The following is a 22,108-nucleotide window of genomic DNA, read 5'->3' as shown; positions in this document are numbered from 1 at the left end:
AGTGCGAGCCAGCTGGGAACCAGTGTCCCAAGTACACTGGTTCGGGGCTACGGCCCAGCTGTGGATCAGGCTCTGGGAGGCCCCGTCAGGCCAGGGGGCCAGACCTCTGGGGTCTCACTCTGCTGCCAGGGTGAGCCCCACGGCTTCACCACCTCCTTAGGCTGGACATCTGGGCCTGCAGCCCCCTGCTCCCCCCGTGAGCTCGTCAGCCAGCCCCACTGAGGCAGACCCTGGGGGAGACCTGGCCACTCTGCGGGGATCAGTGCCCCGGCCCAGTGTTTGCAGGGACACGCAGACGGTGCTGTCAGAACAGGCGGGTTTATTAGCCAGGCGGCCCCAGCACAGGGAGGCCTGTGGGGCACCCAGAGGACCAAGCGTTACAGCCCGGCCCACGGTCAGCCCAGCGCCCAGCCTGGCTGCAGGGAACCCCTGGCTTCAAGCTCCGTCTGTCTCTCCTGCTTCGGCAGATGCCAGATGGGAGCCCCGACTCCACCCAGCTCCTCTCCCCCCATCACCCCTCCCAGCCCTTTGCTCTCCAGCTGGGGGGTCGTTGCTCAGCCCCCCTGCGGAGAGGCAGGGAGTCCGTCTCCCCCTGGGGTGCTGGGTGCTGAGTGTGTCAATGCCCTGGCCACTGGATCTGCCATTCTCAGCTGCTCCATTGATCTGGGGCCTACGGCCCAGGCAGCTGGGTGATACCCATACCTGTGGCTCCTAGCCTGCCCTGAGAGCAGACAGTCCTTCACCACACTGGGTAACAGTGCAGCACATGGGGGAAACTGAGGCACACACAGGACTCATAAAAACATCACAGAAAATTCCCTTGTCGTCACACCTGGTAACTGCCAGCAAACACTGGAGCTCAGAGCCGACCCCCCTGAGCCAGGTCTGGGATTCTCTGCCAGGGACAGGGCTCCGGGGTGGCTGGGGAGTGAATCTCTGGGCCCCAGGTGGTGAGGGGCTGTGACTCCCTGGGGGTGGAGGGGTTGGAATGCTGGGTAATAATTGCCCCCACCCCATGTGCTGCCCCCGAGCTGCTCCCCAGCCCTGCTGCCCCACTGCTGAGCCCCCGGGGCTGGGGGTGTCAGGCTGGTCCCTGCAGCCCAGGCTTGGGACTGGAGCATCTCTCCAGTTGCCTCTCCCCTGGGAAAGGGATTTTGGGGCCCCCTCCCTGCTCTCCCCACCCCTGGGCAAGGAGCCCATCCAGCCTGGGAACAAACCCGCAGCCTCCCTCAGGAATCACCCCCCTCTCAGAGCCGCCCCGTGGGCTCCTGCTCCCTCCCCCCAATCAGATCCGGCCCCTGCCCCGTGCCCAGCCTGGCTCAGCTGTGTGTTCGCACTGTTCCAAGGGGCGTTAGATGGATCCCAGTGGGGTCAGACTGTGTGAAATGCTCGTGAGGGCTGTCTGCGTTAGTCTCCCCCAGAACGGGGGGTCCCAGGCCATCAGGCGACAGGGAAGGGTTTGCTCTGAATCAGTGAATCCAGGCAGGAGAGACGAGTCACCGAGCGTGAAACACCAGAGTGCCCAGGCCGGGTTCTTTCCGCCCGGCCCAGCAACAGATGCCCCCGGGAAGTCTGCACTACGGTTCGTCTCACCGTAATTGATGTCTCCCGCCCTGGGACTGGGGGAGTTCTGTGCCTGCGCTGATTGGGGGGGTGCCCCTGCTCGCTCCCCCCCCCGGCGCACGCCCCTGTGTGAATAAACCACCTCCCGGAGTGACAGAAGTGAGACGGACACAAGCCCTCGTGGGCCCAGCGCTGCCGGCGGAGAGCGTCCCCCCCACTCCCATGCCGCGCGCAGAGATGGGTTATCGGGCCAAGGGCAGATCCCCCTCCCAGCGGCGTAAAGCGTCTTCACCAGACCCGCTGCAGCAGCCCTGGGCGTGCGGACAAGCCCCACGCCCCAGGTGGGCCCTTGGGGGGCCTCAGAGGACACAGGACTTGGTTGAGGCCCCCCCCACACCCCCATGAAGGAAGAGGTGCAGGAGCGCTCGTCCCACCAGCTTGAACATGGGCAGGAAGGGCATGAAAACCCCCGTCCAGGAGAAATCCCTCGCTGGGCGCGGCGTGGATGGGAAGGGGCAGGAATGACCAGGCACCGATCCCCTGGCTGTGCCCCAGTCAGCCCCATAGCAGACACAGCGCTTGCTTCTGACAGGAGCTCCTGCGACCTTTGGGCCCCGAGGGCTGTAACTCCCTGGTGTGTGTGTGGGACCTGCTGTAACCTTGTAAAGAAATCCCAGTGCTTGGTCTCCGTTAACAAGTCTTTACTGAGGTTATTGCAGGATTGGCTACAAGCGTTGTCTGTGGAGTGGGACCGAAGGCGCTACTGACCTGGGGAAAGCGACTGGTCCTTTGGGACAGGGAGAGACCTGAATATTGCTGTGATTTGTGGGGGAAGGGGTGACTGATCGATCACAAAGGCAGGCTGGCCGGGGTGGCCAGACAGATGGGAGAGCCCAAGGGGACTGTCTGTGGCCCCACAGTGACATCGTTACAGGTTCTGCGGAGTTCACACCCGATACTTTGGTGAAATCTCAGGACAGAACTCAGCCAATTTGCGGTTGGTGCCCCAGGTACTAACTGTGCCCTGAGATTGGTACCCACACTCGTGAGCCACTCGACAGCGTGACAGAGTCCCCCCAGGACCCTGTGGGGACTGAGGGGCAGGGACGGGTCCCCAGGCGGGGGCAGCGCGGGCTGGAGCCGGGCAGAGCGCGGGGAGCAGACGGGGACGGGAAGGGACCGGCCCCAGGTTCTGCATTCTCCGGGCTGGGCGAGGGGCTGGGAGAGACGGACGGAAACTCCTGCCGGCCGGGGGATCCGACGCCCAGGGTCTAACTCAGGAGCCCTGCAGGGAGAGGGGAGAGAAATCAGCCCCTGGCCGTGGGGCTAGTGGGAGGGACGGGGGATTTTCTCTGCCAGGCCCCAGGGCACCCCCAGGGACTCTGCCCGGCAGCCGCAGGGCTGGGCGATGCTCGGCAGGACTCAGGACCCTCTGCCCCCGGGAGCAGCTCGGGGATCGGCCTGAACGGGGACCGAGGGAGCCGCAGACTCCTCCTCCGCGATGCCAACGCCCCATTGCCCCGGGCTGAGCCGGGCGGGTGTCATGGGCCGAGGGGCAGAAGCAGCCGCCCCACGGGTGTCCCAGGCAGTCTGTGGTCAGTGTGGGGTAGGCGGGTTTAACAGGGGGAGGGGGATTGAAATTACCTGCAGGTTGGGGAACGGGGCGCCCTGAAAAACAAAGAGAGAGATGGTCAAAGCCCTGGGCGGGGAGGAGCCGGATCCTGGGGGTCAAAGCTCCAGCCCCTGTCCCATGGCATGGAACACCCCTCACTAGGACCCCAGCCCCCCTCCGGCCCCCAGATTCCCCTGAGCCCCCCCAGCCCCACATCCCTCCAGAGACACCCTGATGCCCCGCCCCCGCCCGGAGCCATTCACCTTTCTTATTCTTCAGGTAGATGAGGAGTCCCGGCACCAGGAAGATCAGCCCCAGCACGAAGCCCCCAACGCCCGTCAGCATCTTGCTCCTGGCGGAGTCAGACTGCGCCTCTGAAACAGGGACACGGAACGGGCTGGGTCAGAGCCAGGGGCCTCCGGGCCAGGCTCCCGTCCGCACCAGTGACCAGCGCCGGCCGGGGCAGAGCCCGCAGGATCAGCTGTGGGACAATCTGCCCCATGTCAGGGCTCCTCCTGGTCTGTGATTGTCAGAGATCGGCTCAGACCCTGCAGCGTGAGGTCTGATATCCCTGCCCATTGTCAGCATGAACTCGTCTAGCCAGGGCCGTCCCTAGGGGGGTGCGAGGCCCATGGGGGGAAGTGACAGATTTGTCTCTCTTCCGGGAGTGACCACGCTGGCCAATCGCACCGGCCCGCAGGGCCCAGAGTGGTTGCCCTGATTCGCCCTACCCAAGGGACAGCTCTGAGTCTAGCCCTGAATAGTCTGTGAGACACAGAAATAGCCCGTCTCTGTGTGAACCTTGCTCTGTTCTTGGGTGCAGTTATATCCTTTGGCAGTGAGTTCCACAGGCTAACTACACAGTGTGTGGGAAACGTCCTTCCTTTTACCAGGTGTGAATTTGCCCCCTTTCCCTTCCACTGAGTCTCCCCTTGTCCTTGTGCTGTGATCTCCCTTCTCCAGACCAGTCATAATTATGGAGACTTTTCTCCTCTCCCAGGCCTGTCACTGCCTGTCATAAACATACAGCTAAGGGTAGCATAAAATCCCTCCTTTACCTGTAAGGGGTTAATCAGTTCAATTAACCTAGTTGGCACCTGACCAGAAGGACCAATGGGGAAATCTGAGGGGAGGTTTTGTTTGTGCTCTTTGTTTTGTTCCCTCTCCGGACAAAGAAAAAAACCAAGCAGGTAACCCAGCTCCTACTGAAATGATACATCTAAAATTACAAAAATTGTAAGTAACAGCAAGAAAATGTGTTAAATTATCGTTTGTTTTAGCTTGTAAATTTTCCCTATGCTAAAAGGGAGGTTTATTCCTGTTTTTGTAACTTTAAAGTTAAGCCTAAAGGGGAATCCTCTGTGTTTTAAATCTTTTTATTACCCTGTAAAATTACCTTCCATCCTGATTTTACAGAGGTGCTTCTTTTACTTTTTTCTTTATAATAAAGTTCTTCTTTTAAGAACCTAATTGATTTTAGTGTCCTAAACATAAAGGGTCTGGTCTGTACTTTTATTAAAGACAATTGGTTGGTAGACTATTCTCAAGCCTCCCCAGGAAAGGGGGTGAAGGGGCTTGGGGGGAGATTTGGGGAAACAGGAACTCCAAGTGGTCCTTTTCCTGAATCTTTGTCTAACTCACTTGGTGGAGGCAGGGATACCGTCCAAGGACAAGGGAAGGAATTTGTGCCTTGGGGAAGTTTTAACCTAAGCTGGTAAAATATAAGCTTAGGGGGTCTTTCATGGGGGTCCCCACATCTGTACCCCAGAGTTAGAGTGGGGAGGGAACCCTGACATGGTGGCAGCGCGGTGGGATCATTTTGAACCAGAAGCAGAGACCTGAGGATATTAAAAGGACATTTTTTTTTCTTTTGTGCTTGAAAACCAGGGAGGTTTTTTTTTAGCTGAGAGCAGCTGGAGGTTTTTTTCTCTGCCTGAAGGCAGAGTAGTTAAGTTCCTGCAAGGGAATTGAGAAGCTTTTTTTTTTTCTTTCTTTCTAGCTCTCAGGTTAGGCTAGGCTAAGCACAGGAAGGCTGGGATGATGGAAAGTGAGGTCCAAAAGAAACTAGAATTAGCCAGATAGGAAGCTGAAGAGAGACGGAAAGAACATGAAAGACAAATGGCCTTAAAGTGCTTGAAGTTGGACGCGGAGGAGAGGAAGGAGGCAAAATGCTTGGAGGCAGAAACAGCCAGGGAGGAGGCTGCCCACAAGAGAGCTATGGAGGCAGAAACAGCCAGAGAGGAGGCTGCCCATAAAAGAGATCTGGAGTTAAAAGACAAAGAAATACAGGCCCAGATTGAGGCTCGGAAGCATGAACTGGCTGTTATGGAGTTGAAAAGACAGAACCCTTCAGCAGCTGGCTCCAATTCCCCAAAAATCCACAAATGGGAGTGACTATGTCCATAGTATGATGAATCCAGTGATATTACTGAATATGTCTTCACCTTTGAGAGACTGTGCACCCTCCAAGCAATTCCTAAAGATCACAAGATGACCACATTGGTAGCAAAATTAACTGGAAGAGCTCTGGACATATTCAACAAAATGCCTATTAAGGATGCTTCTGACTATGGTAAATTTAAGGATTTGGTTTTGAAACAATTTTAAATTCCACCTGAAACTTACAGAGTAAAATTTAGAGCCCTTAAGAGAGGGGCTGGACTAAGTAATGTGGCTTATGTAAACCCGATAAAGGATCTGTTAGATAAATGGGTCAAAAGAAGGGGTGTAACTAGCTTTGAAGGAATGTGTGATTTGGTTGTACAGGAGCAGTTCCTGACTATGGCCAATGATGATGTAAAACAGTGTTGATGGGATAAAAAAATTAACTCAGCAGAAAGTCTTGCTTCTTATGCTGATCAATACGAGCAGTCCCAGACCGTCAGAGAGGCAGGGCAAATCGGAACAAAACAGGTGGCGGTACCAGAGAGGAACAGCCCTGGTCGCAGTTTGGGCGGATACCAGAAGGGAGACACTGAGACCACACCATACCACCGGGGGCAGCCCAAGGCCCCACCTACACCCCAAGGAAAACCCCAGACACCTTATCGTCCCACCACATCATTCTCCAGCAATCCACCTCGCCCCAGTGACCCGTCAGCTGGGCGATGTTTTAAATGTAACGAGCTGGGGCATGTAAAGGCCAACTGCCCCAAGAACCCCAACAGATTACAGTTCATTGCATCTGGGACACAACAAAGGTCCTCAGGCCCAGATGCCTCCCAGATACCCTCAGAGCGAAGGGAAACTGTGAGTGTAGGCGGGAAGAAAGTTACCGCGTGGAGGGACACTGGAGCACAGGTGTCAGCTATCCACCAATCCTTAGTGGACCCCAACTTCATCAACCCAGAGGTCCAAGTGACGATTCAACCCTTCAAGTCCATCTCTTTCGATTTGCCTACAGCCAAGTTGCCTGTCCAGTACCAGGGCTGGTCAGGAATGTGGACTTTTGCAGTCTATGATGATTATCCCATTCCCATGCTGCTGGGGGAAGACTTGGCCAACCATGTGAAGCAGGCCAAGAGGGTGGGAATGGTCACCCGCAGCCAGGCTAAGCAAGCCTTCACACCTATCCCTGTTGCTGAGCCTTCCACTAGGGCCCCGTCTGTGCTACCAGAGACCCAGACTGAGGTGGTGGAACCGGACCCCAGGCCAACGTCTGCAACGGCCGTAGTGGATCCAGTCCCAGAGACCCAGCCAGAGCCAGGCCCAGAACCGGAACGGGCGGAGCACCCAGCACCAGAACCATTGCCAGCCCTGAGTCCAGCGCTTGCAACCCCGTCTGCAACCCCAACACCAGAGGGCCCCACCAAGCCCACCCTGGCAGCAGCAGCTAAACCAGCGCAAGAGGCTCCACCGGAGCCTGAACCCCAACCTAGCGCACCCACGGAGAGCGGGTCACCGTCCCCGGAACCAGCCCTGTCCCTCGCGCGCTTCCCGAGGGACCAAGCCCAGGCCCACCATCCAGTGAGGAACTGAGGTCTCCAGCATCAAGGGAACAGTTCCAGACCGAACATGAAACAGATGAAAGCCTCCAGGGAGCTTGGACAGTGGCACGGAGCAACCCACCGCCTCTCAACTCTGCTAATCGATCCCGGTTTGTGGTAGAACGAGAACTTTTATACAAGGAAACTCTTTCTGGTGGACACCAGGAACCTGGCATCCTCAGAGACAGTTGGTAGTTCCAACTAAATACTGGGAAAAGCTCTTGAGCTTAGCCCATGATCATCCTAGAGGCCATGCTGGGGGGAACAGGACCAAAGACCATTTGGGGAGGTCATTCCACTGGGAGGGAATGGACAAGAACGTTTCTACTTACGTCCAGTCCTGTGAGGTGTGCCAAAGAGTGGAAAACCCCCAAGACCAGGTCAAAGCCCCTCTCCAGCCACTCCCCATCATTGAGGTTCCATTTCAGCGAGTAGCTGTGGATATTCTGGGTCCTTTCCCGAAAAAGACACCCAGAGGGAAGCAGTACAGACTGACTTTCATGGATTTTGCCACCCGATGGCCGAAAGCAGTAGCTCTAAGCAACAACACCAGGGCTAAAAGTGTGTGCCAGGCCTTAACAGACATTTCTGCCAGGGTAGTTTGGCCCTCCGACATCCTTATGGATTTGGGAACTAATTTCCTGGCAGGGACCATAAAAAGCCTTTGGGAAGCTCATGGGGTGAACTACTTGGTTGCCTCTCCTTACCACCATCAAACAAATGGCCTGGTGGAGAAGTTTTATGGAACTTTGCGGGTCATGATACGTAAATTCGTAAATGAGCACTCCAATGATTGGGACCTAGTGTTGCAGCAGTTGCTCTTTGCCTACAGGGCTGTAACACATCCCAGTTTAGGGTTTTCACCATTTGAACTTGTATATGGCCGTGAAGTTAAGGGGCCATTGCAGCTGGTGAAGCAGAAATGGGAGGGGTTTATCTTTAATTATCTCATAGCATCCACCACCTCAAACCGAAAGCCCAAGGTGTACCATGTTAATTCTCTAAAGCCCTTTTATTCCAGAGAATTAAAGGTTTGTCAGTTTACAGCCCAGGGAGGAGATGACGCTGAGTGGCCCGAAGGTGTCTACTACGAAGGGAAAAGTGCGGATGGTGTGGAAGAGGTGAAGCTCTCCGTGACCCTTGGGCGTACGCAGCGACAGCACATCCAGGAGCTGTGCACTAGCTACGCGCCAATGTTCTCAGCCACCCCAGGACTGACTGAACGGGCATACCACTCCATTGACACAGGGAATGCTCGCCCAATTAGAGCCCAACCTTACCGGGTGGCTCCTCAAGCCAAAACTGCTATAGAACGGGAGATCCAGGACATGCTACAGATGGGTATAATCCACCCCTCTAAAAGTGCATGGGCATCTCCAGTGGTTCTAGTTCCCAAACCAGATGGGGAAATACGCTTTTGCGTGGACTACCATAAGCTAAATGCTGTAACTCGCCCAGACAACTATCCAATGCCACGCACAGATGACCTATTAGAGAAACTGGGATGGGCCCAGTTCATCTCTACCTTGGACTTAACCAAGGGGTACTGGCAGGTACCGCTAGATGAATCCGCCAAGGAAAGGTCAGCCTTCACCACCCATGTAGGGCTGTATAAATTTAATGTGCTCCCTTTCAGGCTGCAAAATGTACCCGCCACCTTCCAGAGACTTGTAGATAGTCTCCTAGCGGGATTGGGAGAATCTGCAGTCGCCTAGCTTGACGATGTGGCCATCTTTTCTGATTCATGGGCAAAACACCTGGAGCATCTCCAGAAAGTCTTCAAGCGCATAAGAAAGGCAGGACTAACTGTTAAGGCTAAAAAGTGTCAAATAGGCTTAAACAGAGTGACTTACCTTGGACACCAGGTGGGTCAAGAAACTATCAACCCCCTACAGGCCAAAGTGGATGCTATCCAAAAGTGACCTGTCCCAAAGTCAAAAAACCAGGTCCAATCCTTCTTAGGCTTGGCCAAATATTACAGGCGATTTGTACCGCAATGCAGCCAAATCGCTGCCCCACTAACAGAGCTGACCAAAAAAACCCAGCCAAATGCCGTTCAGGGAACTGAAGAGTGCCAGAAGGCCTTTAACCAGCTTAAGGTGACACTCATGTCTGAGCCTGTGCTAAGAGCACCTGACCAGAAGGACCAATGGGGAAAGAAAATACTTTCAAATGGGGGGCGGGGCAGGTTTTGTTTGTGCTCTTTGTTTAGTTCCCTCTCAGGACAAAGAAAAAAACCAAGCAGGTAACCCAGCTCCTACTAAAATGATACATCTAAAATTACAAAAATTGTAAGTAATAGCAAGAAAATGTGTTAAATTATCTTTTGTTTTAGCTTGTAAATGTTCTCTATGCTAAGAGGGATGTTTATTCCTGTTTTTGTAAAGTTAAGCCTAAAGAGGAATCCTCTGTGTTTTAAATCTTTTTATTACCCTGTAAAATTACCTTCCATCCTGATTTTACAGAGATGCTTCTTTTACTTTTTTCTTTATAATAAAGTTCTTCTTTTAAAAACTTAATTAATTTTAGTGTCCTAACCATAAAGGGTCTGGTCTGTACTTTTATTAAAGACAACTGGTTGGTAGATTATTCTCAAGCTTCCCCAGGAAAGGGGGTGAAGGGGCTTGGGGGGAGATTTGGGGGAAATAGGAACTCCAAGTGGTCCTTTTCCTGAATCTTTGTCTAAATCACTTGGTGGAGGCAGCGATACCGTCCAAGGACGAGGGAAGGAATTTGTGTCTTGCGGAAGTTTTAACCTAAGCTGGTGGAATATAAGCTTAGGGAGTCTTTCATGCTGGTCCCCACATCTGTACCCCAGAGTTCAGAGTGGGGAGGAAACCCTAACACTGCCCCACTCAGGTTGTGTCTACACAGTGTTTTGGAGCCCGTGGAAGTGAGCTCCCAGCCCAGGTTGATAGATTTGGGTTAGCAGGGCTCATGTGAGCGCTCTGCCCCAGGCCCATCCCCTGGGGGCTCCACAGAGCGAGGGCTGCCCCTGCGGGCTCAGGGGCTGCCCCACACCCAGAGGCTCTTACCCCAGTGCACGCTGAGGGGGTCCTGCAGGCTGATGTGCTCCACCTGGCAGGTGTAGACGTCCCCGCGCCGGGGGCTCATCTCCAGCATCACCAGGATCTGGAAGGTCCAGTCTCCGTTCTGGAGCAGCTCCGTGGACACCACCCCGGCCGTCTGCTCCTGCCCGTTCTTCAGCCACTTGATCTCGATCCCCCCGGGGTAAAACCCCGTCACGGAGCAAACCAGCAGGTGGGAGTGGGACCCAGACCCCGATGTTGTGGGGGAAACTTTCACCTTGGGCTGAACTGGGGGGAGAGAAGGGGAGGGGCTGGGATAGGGGCTGGAGACAGAGCAGGGTGACCCCCCCGTCCCCCAGGGAAAGGCCCCAGCTCCAGGATCAGCAGAAAGGGCCCGAGGGGAGTCGCGTCCTGTCACCCCCATGGGGACAGAGCCAGGGACTGTCTGACCCTCGGGGCCCAGGGAAACGGGGTCTCGGCCCAGGGACCAGGGGCTGCCCCCACCCTCCTGCCAGGGGCACCCCAAGGGGGGAGGGGCAGGGTTGGGGGGAGGGGAAAGTTCTGCCCCATCGTCCGGCCCCGCCCACCCCAGGGAGGGGGGTAGGAGCCGCAGCAGCCGCCTGCCCCGAGGGGGGTCTGAGTGGGGGGTGCTGGGAGCTGAACCCCCAGAGGGGCGGGGGGGAGGGTCAGTCCCCGGCCTGCAGAGAGGGGGCGCCGCAGCCAGACCCGGGGGGGGCCGGGACGGGCGGGGGGGGGGAAGGCGAAGGGAAGAGACGTCCCCGCCCCAGCGCCGGGTTCCCGCCTGCTCCTGCCGCTGGGTGACCCCGGCCCCCGCCGCCCCCCCCCCGCTCCCTGGGCCCCGCCCCCTGCCCGTGACCCCGCCCGGCGCAGGAGCAGCTCAGCCCCCCCCGGCCAAGAGCCGGAGCATGGAGATAACTGGGGGGGGGGGCAGAGCGGAGGAGCCCCCCCCCCGCGCACTCACCTCTCCGGCCCCGCCCCCCCGGAGCCCCGCCCCCGCACTCACCTCTCCGGGCCACGGTGAAAGGCGTGTGCACCCCGTAGTTGTGCCGGCAGAACGTGTCCACCGCCCCCCGTTTGTACGCCAGGATCGCCGGGTCCTTGTTCCAATACTCGGCGTCGGGCCGGCCCAGCTCCGTGTCCGCCACGAACACCCCCAGCTCGCTGTCGAAGTGGACGTCCTGCCGCCCGTTGTAGAGGTACCGGTCCAGGAACCGGACCCGCTCGGTGCCGTTGGTGAACAGACACTCCGCGTTCTGCTGGTACACGTACCGCCCTGGGGGGGACGGGCTCGGCTCGGCTCGGCTCGGCTCAGGCGCCCCGCCCCGCCCCCTGCTGCCCCCGGGGGGGCCCAAATCCTCCGGGAGCGCCCACGAGCCCGTAGCCGCCCCCCCAGCCCCGGACCCAGGCGGGCATGGACGGGGGGGGGGCAGTGACGGTAACACCGAGCGGGGGGGCGCTGGGCCCATGTGTACCGGGGGGGGGGGTGCTGAGAGCCCTTGACCCGAACCGTGACCCCCGTGTGGGAGGGAAACCGCTTCAATCCGGGGGGTGCGGCAGCCCCCAGCCCCCTCGTCCCAGCACCTCCGGGAGGGGACACAGAGAACGGGGGAGACACTGAGCAGACAGGACACCAGGACAGGGGACCCCAAGGCATGTCGGGTCTGACCCCCCCCAGATACACCCAGCGCCTGCCCAGGACGGGGCTCCCCGGGGCGCTGGGCTCTGACACCCCCCCACCCCCAGATACACCCAGCGCCTGCCCAGGACGGGGCTCCCCGGGGCACTGGCGTCCAATTACCCCCCCCCAGATACGCCCAGCACCTGCCCAGGACGGGGCTCCCCAGGGCACTGGCGTCCAATTCCCCCCCCCCCCCCCGGAAACACCCAGCACCTGCCCAGGACGGGGCTCCCCGGGGCGCTGGGCTCTGACACCCCCCCACCCCCAGATACACCCAGCACCTGCCCAGGATGGGGCTCCCCAGGGCACTGGCGTCCAATTCCCCCCCCCCGGAAACACCCAGCACCTGCCCAGGATGGGGCTCCCCAGGGCACTGGCATCCGATTCCCGCCCCCAGATACGCCCAGCGCCTGCCCAGGACGGGGCTCCCCGGGGCACTGGCGTCCAATTACCCCCCCACCCCCAGATACACCCAGCGCCTGCCCAGGACGGGGCTCCCCGGGGCGCTGGGCTCTGACACCCCCCCACCCCCAGATACACCCAGCGCCTGCCCAGGACGGGGCTCCCCAGGGCGCTGGGGTCTCTGCTCACCTGGGGGCTCCGTGCAATGAGCCAGGTGGGTTCTCAGCACCGTCAGTGTCACGAGCAGAGCCCCAGCCCAGCGGCTCCCGGCCCCCAGGATCCGACCCGCCCCCATCGCGGCTCAGGAGGGAGAGATCTGGAAAGTCGTCGGGACCCCGCAGACTGAGACCTTCTCTGTCCAGCTCCAAGCACCAGACCCGGGACACTGCCCACGGCCCCGGGGATTGGGCACCCCCAGCCCAGGGCCAGTCAGCATCGGGTCTGGGCAGCATCATTCGTTGCCAGGCAGAGCCGGCCCCAGCAGGTCTCGGTTCCATACTTCTCCCTCGTAGGGGGCAGAGCAGGGTCTGGGGTCGGGCTGCAGGACTCGCCTGGTGCCTGCCATGGCCCCGGGGCAGCTGGAGAGCGGGGCCAGGCCAGGGACCAGCCCCCACCAGAGCAGGACCCCCAGCAACGGGCCTGGGACCCTCCGTCCCCTTCCCCTGGTGCCTCGACCCTCTGCTGCTGGCTGGGGCAGGCCGGGTCTGTGTGTGGGGTCTCTGGTTGTGGATAAATTTAGGCCCAGTGGAAGGTTCGGGGCTGGCCCCACAGGCAGAAGTTCTGAGCTTCCCCCACCCCCACCTCCATGGGCCTGAGCCCTGCCCCCCTAGGCACCCCACCAGAGCAGGGGGCTCAGTCTCCATGGGTCAGGCACAGCTCGGCCTCCCAGCTGCTCCCACCATCGATCTCCCAAAGGGGCTTCTCTGGCCCCCCTGTCTCTGAGCCCCTCCCCCTCTCTGCTGCGCGCATACACCCCCCACCCCCCGTGGGGCAGGGCCATTGTCCCCAATGCCCAGCTGGGGAGGGAGGCCCAGAGAAGTCAGTGACTGGCCCAGGGTCACACACAGTCTGTGGCAGGGCCAGGAATGACCCCAGGGCTCCTGGGTCCCAGGCCAGCCCCTCTCGGCCCCTCCTGCCGGGGGCAGTGTGAACACCCCGCGTTAGCTGTGGGGGTGGGGGGGACAAGTTGGTGCCAATGGGGACAGGAGGCAGTGGGTTGGGGCAGGGGACAGGGACCAGCGTGCCACACACGGGGCCCAGGACAGACTCCGGGGGGAAGGAAGTTTGGTCACTAACAGCAGATCCACCCGAGGGAAAGGGCCTGTGTCCCAATCCCGCCACCTGAGCCAGCCAGGATCCCACCCTGAGGCCAGGTGGGAACCAGTGCCCCAGAGGGGAATGGCCGGGCGTCCCGGTCTCCCATGGATGGTCTCCCCGAACCCTGCCTGTGGCCTGGTCTACACTTAACGCTTATCCCAGCAGAGCTCTGCAGTTAGGTGTGACACGACCCCCGGGACACACACAGAGCTCCGGGGGTCAGAGGTGTGACCCCACACCCCAGCACACCGCTGTGTCGCCGAGCCCCCTGTGCACACAGTCGCTCTGCAGAGCAGGGCATGTGTGGACTGGGCGAGGGCCGTGCGGGGAGGTGCTGCGCCCACGCTGGGGATAAACCCCTCCTGGCTGCGCTGCGTCCACACTGGGGATAAACCCCTCCTGGCTGCGCTGCGTCCACACTGGGGATAAACCCCTCCTGGCTGCGCTGCGTCCACACTGGGCTGCTGGCAGAGCCACACCACGCTGGGCCTGCCACGCAGACTCAGCCCGCGGCCCCAGGTGGCTGGGTGGGAATTTGCAGTATTGCCAACCCTGAGTGTTCAGAAATCCTGAAGTTATGTAAAAATACCAGCTGCTGTGAGGTTCTTTTAATTTGCCTGATTTGCCTGCAACTTCTCCATCTCCTCTCGGCGAGGCTCAGCCCTGCTGCTCTGCCCGGTAACAGCCTGGTCGGCGCAGGGATTTCTGCCATTGGGTGCGGGCCACTGGGCCGGGCTCCCCTGGCCAATGCCGGGCGCTGCCCCCCAACCCTGCCCCCCCCCGGGTGTGACATGTGCCCCCCAGCCCCCTAGCACTGCCAGCCCTGCGCCCAGCCCAGTGTCCGGGGAGAGGAGATGGGCGCAGGACGGGGCGTCCCCATGGCCCAGCTGGCCCTGCTCACCCTGCTGGCCCTGCCGGGCACCGGGGCGGTGAGAGGTACGGGCGGGGCGGGGCGGGGGCTGTGATGCCTGGGCCTGGGGGGGGCAGCTTGACCCCCATAGTACCCGGCTCCCCCACCCTCGGGGGGACAATGGGGGCTGACGGGGCAGGGAGGGGTATGGGGAGGAGCCAGATAGGGGGGCTGCAGGGAGGGAGAATCTCACCCCACAGTGTTGAGGGAGGGGTCGGGGGCTGATCTGGGCAGGGCGCGTGCTGCATGGAGTGGAGGGTCTCCCCCCCCCCCAATGGCAGCGGGGGAGGGCAGGGGAGGCTGGCGCGGGGGCAGCAGAGGGATCGTGGGGAAGCCGCTGTGGTTTGGGTACAACACAGCCCTGCCCTAGGGGTGCAGCCCCCTCCCCAACAGGGATTCAGGGGCTGATCCCCCCAGGAGGGATGGGGGAACGTTCCCCAAAGAGCTGCGCCAGGGCCAGACCCTGCCGAGCAGTGAGTGCGTCTGTGCAGAGCAGGGAGCCCCTGTCTCCGCTCCCCAGCCTGGCCCCATTGTCCCCTGTCCCCCCAGGGCTCAGACCCACGGTGGGGGGGCGCTCTGTGGGGCAGACTCTCTCCTTGACTAGTGGTGGCAGGTCCCCTCCTTTGCAGTCGCTCTGTGAGATCCTGCCGGGCGAGCTGGGATCAGCGAACGACTCCCTAGGATGTAGGTGCCCAACTCCCTTGGGCCCTGGGCAATCCCAACCTCAGGCCTGAGCCAGACCCCTCCCCCTCCCGGAGGGTGTCTGACCCCCCAGCGCAGCTTTAATGTCTCTGGCTGGGGGGTTCCCGGGTCTCCCAGTGACTATCCCCGGGGTGTGAGTGTCGGGGGCCAGGGATTGAAATCGTCCCGAGAACCAGGTTGTGGTGATGCGAGGACCCGGAACGAGCCCTCGGCACAGACGGGAGAATGAAATGTCCTGCAGTCACAATGTGTAACCTTCCCACCCCCACTCCAGACACCCCCCACTCTGCACTGGGGTGACATCCCCCTTCCTAAGCTAAGTGGGTGTCGGCCTGGACACTACTTGGATGGAAAGGAGGACTCGTGGCACCTTAGAGACTAACCAATTTATTTGAGCGTAAGCTTTCCTGAGCTACAGCTCACTGCATCGGATGCACTTGGATGGGAGACCTGTTAGAACAAATGAGTGGTGGGGGGGGGCACAGCGGGGGCCTGTCCCCTCCCAGACAGCGCTGACCCCAATGCCCCAGCGTGATGTCAGGGGTCCCTGCGCTCCCTGCGGCTGCTTTCCCCTCGCAGCGGGAAGCCTAGGATGAATGCTGGGGGCTGTGGCTGTAGGGGAAGTCCTCCAGAGACCATGCCCCGTGGGGGGGCTGCTGCTGATGCCCCTCTCCCCACAGTGGAGCACATGAGCTCCCAGGTGAATTTCTACCAGCGGACGGACCTGGCCCAGCAGGAGTCTGGCGAGTACATGCAGGAGTTCGACCAGGACGAGATCTTCCACGTGGACCTGGAGAGGAAGGAGACCGTCTGGCGCCTGCCCGACTTCAGCAAGTTCACCAGCTTCGAGGCGCAGGGCGCCCTGGGCAACATCGCCGTGCTGAAGAACAACCTGGAGATCCTGATCAAGAGGTCCAACCATTCGCGGGCCCAGAACGGTACGGCACGGCGGGGGGGGGCACCTTCCCCGTCCCCTTCCTGGGGCCATCCCACACCTTGCTCACCCATGGACCTTCCCTGCCACGCACGGGCCCAGTACCAGACACCCTAAAGACTGTGGGGCCTCGCTTAGATCCCCTCCCAGCCTCTGGCGAGGGCTGCGAGCAGCCACGCAGCTGGGGCCCGGGCAGTTCGCACCCTCCAGGCTGGTGGCCCAGGGCAGCTCCTTTGCTGAGGGCTGTTCGTTGCCCCTCCCCAGCACCTGCCCCTGCCCCTGGGGGATTCTCCCCCCTACCCCTTCTGCCCCATCAGTCGTCAGGGCAGGGAGCTGGGACAGCCCCGGTGACGCCCCCACAGTCCTGGGGAGAGACCCCTGAGCTGGAGCATGATCACCAGGGACTGGCTGGCTCAGGGGGGCAGGGGATGGGACCAACTAACCCCTGTCTCCCCAGTGCCCCCTGAGGTGACCGTGTTCCCCGAAGACCCCGTGGAGCTGGGGGAGCCCAACGTCCTGATCTGCTTCGCGGACAAGTTCTTCCCACCCGCGCTCAGCATGACGTGGCTGAAGAACGGGCAGGAGGTGACGGGGGGCGTCTACGAGACCGACTTCTACCCCCGCCAGGGTGACTCCTTCCGCAAGTTCTCCTACCTGCCCTTCCTCCCCAGCTCGGGTGACTTCTACGACTGCCGGGTGGAGCACTGGGGGCTGCCTGAGCCCTTCATGAAGCACTGGGGTAAGGCCGGGGTGCCCGGGGACCCCGCTGGGCACAGGGCTGGGAGCCAGGACTCCTGGGTTCTATCCCAGCCCTGGGAGGGAGGGGTGGGAACAGCCCCCCTCACTCCGTGCCCTGTCCCTCTCCCCCTCTCTCCAGAAGCCCAGATGCCCACCCCCGTCCCCGAGACCACCGAGACCCTGGTGTGCGCCCTGGGCCTGGCCGTGGGCATCATCGGCATCATCGTGGGCACCATCCTCATCATCAAGGGCATGAAGATGAACGCCGCCCGCAACCCGCGGGGCCCCTTGTGAGTAGCTGCTGCCTGGGGAGGGCACCCGCTGCACCTGCAGCCCCTGGGCCCACACAGCACTCCCCGGGGAGACCCCCACCTGTTGTGTTTCCCCCAGCCAGCCACAGCCCCATAGCCCATCCAGCACCCCCTGGGGAGACCCCCCACCCACTGTGCTTCCGCCATCCAGCCACAGCCCCTCCCCCACCCAGCAGCTACTGGGGAGATCCCCCCCCACTGTGCGCCCCCAGCCAGCCACAGCTCCTGAACCCACCCAGCCCCCCCCCCCCATGTCAATGAGAGAGTCCCTGCAGGTGCTGGGGAATGGCCCTGATCCCTGCCAGCCTCACGTCAGGGCCCAGGACTCCTGGTAACCGACCCTCTTTGCCTTTCAGATAAACGCAGGGAGAAGCCGGGGCCCCTGAATCCTTCCCAGATGCCTTTCTGAGACCCGCTCACGGCCCCCACCCCCTCCAGCTCTGCCCCCAGCACCCCTGCTCCGTGCCCATTGGTGCCAGCTGCTGTACCCAGGCGGGGCCCCCCGACCCCGTAACCGCGCCGAGCGAAGCCGCTAGAGACTCCCTGGGGAGCCAGCCCCTCAGGCGGGCCCTGCACCCCCGCTGGGCTTGGGAGGGGGCACCTATCCAGGGAGAGGGCTGCTGCCCCATGGGGCTGGGAATGGGGGTGGCCCCTCGTCAGGGGGCAGCAGGGCCCACGGGGCTGATCCAAACCCCATTGCCATCGTGGGGAAGGTTTTTCTTGACTCCAGTGGGTGCTGGATTGGGCCCCGAGCCCGGCCCCTGTTGGCCAGAGGCTGCTGTCAGTCACCCCAGGTAAAGCCCCTCCAGCCATTACCCAGCAGGCTTTGGGCCAGATTTGGCCATTCCCGGTCAATGGGGTCCCCACGGGGCGGGATCGGGCCCATGACTGTCCCAGCGCTAGTCCCTGGCTAAAGGCCCCATGGCACCCGTGTGTGACTCCCCCGGGGTCCATCCCTGCTGGGTCTGTGTGGAAAGGGCCCAGTCCCTGTATAGCCCCCCTTCTCCCTGTGCCCCGTGTGTGTCCACAGCCCGGCTGCCCTCGATCTAGCTTTGCCAACAGCAATAAAGTGGATTTTGGGGACGTTTCTGAGTTTTTTATCATGATTTTAAATCCGGTCGGTCTGGGCCGAGCCCGCGGCAGCCTGTGTTAGCCCAGCCCAGCTAGAGTCGGTCCAGACTCTAGACTCTAGCTAGAGTAGGGGCCCCGGGTTATACCGGGAGTTAAGGGAGTTTGGTATGAGGGTTAAGGAAGGGGCCAGGACTCCTGGGTTCTATCCGAGCTCTGGAAGGGGAGTGGGGTCCAGTGGGTTAGAGCAGGGGGGATGGGAGCCAGGACTCCTGGGTTCTATTCCTATTGCTGACACTGTGACACTGACTTGCTGCAAGCTGTGAGGCTTCCTGTGCCTCAGTTTCTCTGTGTCTGAAACGTGGTCTCCTCCTGGGGCGGTGGTGGGGGCTCTCGGGCTGAGGGATGGTCCATGGAGCACTTTGAAATCATCCTATGGTCAGGATCCCTGGGGCAGGGCAGGGCTCATGGGCCAGGCTCCCCCGGGACCGAACCCCGCAGGGCAAGCGGCTGCAGAGAGATGCTGGCCTGTCCGGGTGCTGCGGTGATGTCCCCCAGGCTGGGGTCACGGTGACGCGAAGGGCAGATCCCCCTCGGAACATAGCACCGAGACCCAGCCCAGCTTCCTCGCACCCCTTCCCGGGCACATGCCGGGAGACCCCCTGGCTCCCAATAATGCCACCAACCCACCAAGCTCTCCCATTGGCCGCTGGAGCCTTCGACCAGCCTCCTGCGCGTTCCCATTGGCTGCGGCCGTACAGCTGTCCCTGGTGGGAATGTTCCCAAGTCCCTTTAGGCAGCTCCAGACGCAGGCCCTGGGCTCCTGCCAGCTGGGGAGGCCCTGGGGGGCTGGACGTGGGGGGGGGGCTGTTTCCAGTGGGGTCTGGCAGGGCCTGGCCCTGGAGCCAGGGCGAGTCAATAGCTCGGTGAGCCGAGAGACGATGTAAACCCACCATGGGGTGCGTCTGTGGGGACACCGAGACTGGGGAGTGGGGGGTAATGACGGGACAGGCCAGTTACACACAGCGAGCTGGGTCACGCGGGGAGCTGGGCCCAGTCACACGTGTTTTCGCACAGCCGGGTGCCAGGCTGGACAGGGAGGAACCGAGGATGTGGGTCCCACATGATGGGGGTCGGGTGGGCTGTACACTGGGACGTAGAGACTCTGAACTGGACGTGGGGGGTCAAGGCAGAACCCAACTGAGTGTGAGCTCCCAGTGCCATGCTGTGGCTTAGGGGGCAGGTGTGACCCGGGGCTGTAGGAACAGGGGAATATTGGGCAGGCGCTGGGAGATGGTGTCACCTCTGGACACGGATCTGGTGAGATCGTCACTGGCTGCTGTGTCCAGCCCTGGCGTCGGCCCTGCGGAAAGGAGGCTGAAACGTTAGCCGGGTTCAGAGGGGAGCTGCAAAGGTGCCTCAAAGTCTGGAGAAGCTGCCTGTGAGTGAGCGATGGAAGGAGCCTGTTCTGTGCAAGGCTCAGGGGTGACCTAATCCCGGTCTGTAAGGACCCACCCGGGGAGCCGATTTCTGGGAGCAGGGGGCTCGTCAGTCTCCCAGACAAAGCAGAACAAGAGCCAGCGTCTGGGAGCTGACGTGAGATGACCTCAGACTAGAAACCCGGGTCACATTTTTACCAGGGAGGGCCCCTAACCACTGCGACATCTGAGCCGGTGGGAGCACGTTGCTCTCCAAACACAGCCACGACCGTGAGTGGGGGGAGCCCCATTGAGTCCTTCAGGGGCACAGGAGTCCACTCACAGACAGCCACCAGCGGGGTCCAGGCTTTGGGTTAAAAAGGCTTTTTAAGAACACAGCATGAATGGCTGGAACATGCAAACACTGAGCTGAATGGAGATCAAAGCCCAGTCAGTACAGAGGATGGGAAACAGGAAGTAAATGGCAAAGAATATAAGTTACAAGTAAACATGTAGGCAACTGATAAGGGAAACTAAAGGATCCAATGGCCAATAGTTTGAAGGACAATAAGAAGACAGCTTAGAAACACGTCAGGAACAAACATAGCCCTAGGTTGGAACCGGGTCCAGGTCCAGGGCTGGATGCAGATGGTGAAACTGTAACTAGTGAAGCAGGAAAGGCAGAAATGTCCCGTAGCTATTCCTGTCTGTGTTTGGAGTGAGGCAGGAGGCTGTGTCCGTCCTTGATGATGCTGTGGATGGACCAGAAAATTTCCCAGCTCTAACAAAGGAGGAGGTGAGGCAGCAGCTGCTAAAATCAGACACACTCACGTCACCAGTCCCGGATCATTTATACCCAAGAGTCTCCAAGGAACCGGCTGAGATGTGTAAATACAGCCAGTGCTAGGCAGGCCAGCTGGGCAGCACAGAGGCTGCCTTCAAAAGCCGCAACCCAGAGCAGGGCCCAGGGGTCACTGCAGATCCCAGCCCCAACACGATCTTTGCTGTGTCCTGTAGCCAGGTGGATCCGGGGAGATCAGAGAGACATGGTGGGGGAGGGGAGGTCAGAGCTTTGATTGGAAAAACTTCTGCTGGGGGCAGAGACGAGCTCGTGAGCTGCCCAGAGTCCTTCACACACCCCCTTTCCCCTCCGCCCTGCGTCCCCACCTCCCCACCTCCCGGTTCCCAGCAGCTGGGGCTTTCCCCAGAAGCTTCCACTTCACCTTGAACTCGAGTAACCCCCGTCTCCCGGCCAATCAGCACGCGGCTCCGGGCAGCGTCATCGGTCTCCGGCAGATTCTGGCCATGCTGGGCTGCTATGGGGCAGGTTGAGGAGCAGCCAGGCGGGCTGGGCTGGGTGACAGGCGGGAGCGGGGATGGGGATGGGGCAGTGGCTCCTCCAGCCGCAGCCTCACACCCACCCCACTCACCCCCCCGCGGGCTCAGGCCAGCCCTGACACCTCCCCTCCCCCGGCCTGGGTCACTCTGAGCCCCCCGACCCAGCCCCGCTCAGCACCCAGCTTGCCCCAGGACAGCCAGTGAGGCCCCCTCCACAGGGACTGGGAGCCAGGACTCCTGGGTACCGTGTGGGGTCTGGTGGGTTAGAGGAGGGAGGGGCTGGGAGCCAGGACTCCTGGGTTCTGTGTGGGGGTCTGGTGGGTTACAGGGCGGGAGGGGCTGGGAGCCAGGACTCCTGGGTTCAGTTCCCACCTTCACCACTACTGTGCTGTGTGCACTGGGGTCAATCCCTCACTCTGGGGCTGGTGACCCCCCTTTGTCTTGTTGTCTTAGGCTGCAACCTCCCGAGGGCAGCGCCCGTGTGTCTGGGCAGCGCCCGGCACAACACAGCCCCGATCCCAGCTGGGGTCCATGCAGCCCCGTGGCGGGGGATGGAGGGCTGGCTCAGGGGTGGGAATGGCCCATTGGGCCTTTCCCCTCTGCGGGGCACCAGTTCCGATCCAGCCCCCTTTGGCTCCGTGGCCCCCTGCCCCAGTCAGACCAAACCTAGATTTGGGCCCAGGGCAGCCGGTTAGTAGCCACAATTCCCGCCTGGTCTCTGATTGGTGCCCTGAAGGGTTTTGCTGGCCCAGCCAGCCTTGCGATGCCTGGACAAGAACCTCCCTGTGACCCAGCCCCGGAGTCCGAGCCCACTGTCACGGAGTGTGGGGGAGTCCAGGCCCTGCACCCCTCTTCCTGGGATCCACTGAGACTCTCAGCCAGCCAGTAAAACAGAAGGTTTATTGGACAACAGGAACACAGTCCAAAACAGAGCTTGTGGGTACAACCAGGACCCCTCAATCACGTCCTTCTGGGGGAGCAGGGAGCTTAGACCCCAGCCCTGGGGTTCCCTGTGTTCCTCCACCCAGCCCCAAACTGAAACTAAACTCACCCAGCAGGTTCCCTGCTGCAGCCTCTGTTC

At 60.8% G+C, this 22,108-nt stretch overlaps 2 protein-coding genes across 4 annotated transcripts; one reads left to right on the top strand and one right to left on the bottom strand.

Annotated features, from left to right (window-relative positions):
- Nucleotides 1–2,247: 2,247 nt before the first annotated feature.
- Nucleotides 2,248–14,302, bottom strand: LOC311530965 (H-2 class II histocompatibility antigen, E-S beta chain-like). Its single transcript, XM_084648032.1, has 6 exons — nucleotides 12,481–14,302; nucleotides 11,215–11,484; nucleotides 10,197–10,478; nucleotides 3,439–3,549; nucleotides 3,208–3,231; nucleotides 2,248–2,848 (listed from the first exon to the last, which is right to left on the bottom strand). The coding sequence occupies exons 1-6, from the start codon at nucleotides 12,584–12,586 to the stop codon at nucleotides 2,835–2,837; spliced, it is 807 nt and encodes a 268-aa protein (XP_084504158.1). The 5' UTR covers nucleotides 12,587–14,302; the 3' UTR covers nucleotides 2,248–2,834.
- Nucleotides 11,335–18,286, top strand: LOC311530969 (HLA class II histocompatibility antigen, DR alpha chain-like; the record flags this gene model as incomplete). 3 transcript variants are annotated; one of them, XM_084648038.1, is made up of 5 exons in its annotated part: nucleotides 11,335–11,470; nucleotides 15,901–16,158; nucleotides 16,612–16,893; nucleotides 17,032–17,182; nucleotides 17,560–18,286. In XM_084648038.1, the coding sequence occupies exons 2-5, from the start codon at nucleotides 15,909–15,911 to the stop codon at nucleotides 17,561–17,563; spliced, it is 687 nt and encodes a 228-aa protein (XP_084504164.1). In that variant the 5' UTR covers nucleotides 11,335–11,470; nucleotides 15,901–15,908. The 3 variants fall into 3 exon arrangements, with proteins under 3 accessions (XP_084504164.1, XP_084504163.1, XP_084504162.1); XM_084648036.1 differs by lacking the exon at nucleotides 11,335–11,470 and adding an exon at nucleotides 14,414–14,544; XM_084648037.1 differs by lacking the exons at nucleotides 11,335–11,470; nucleotides 17,560–18,286 and adding an exon at nucleotides 14,410–14,544 and having other exon boundaries at nucleotides 17,032–17,186.
- Nucleotides 18,287–22,108: the final 3,822 nt, after the last annotated feature.

The sequence above is a fragment of the Lepidochelys olivacea genome (assembly GCF_965140295.1).
Source record: "Lepidochelys olivacea isolate rLepOli2 genome assembly, chromosome: 14".
In the NCBI taxonomy this organism is placed as follows: Eukaryota; Metazoa; Chordata; order Testudines; family Cheloniidae; genus Lepidochelys; species Lepidochelys olivacea.
The sequence above is the reverse complement of the archived record's forward strand: the minus strand, read 5'-3'. Positions and strand labels throughout refer to the sequence as shown.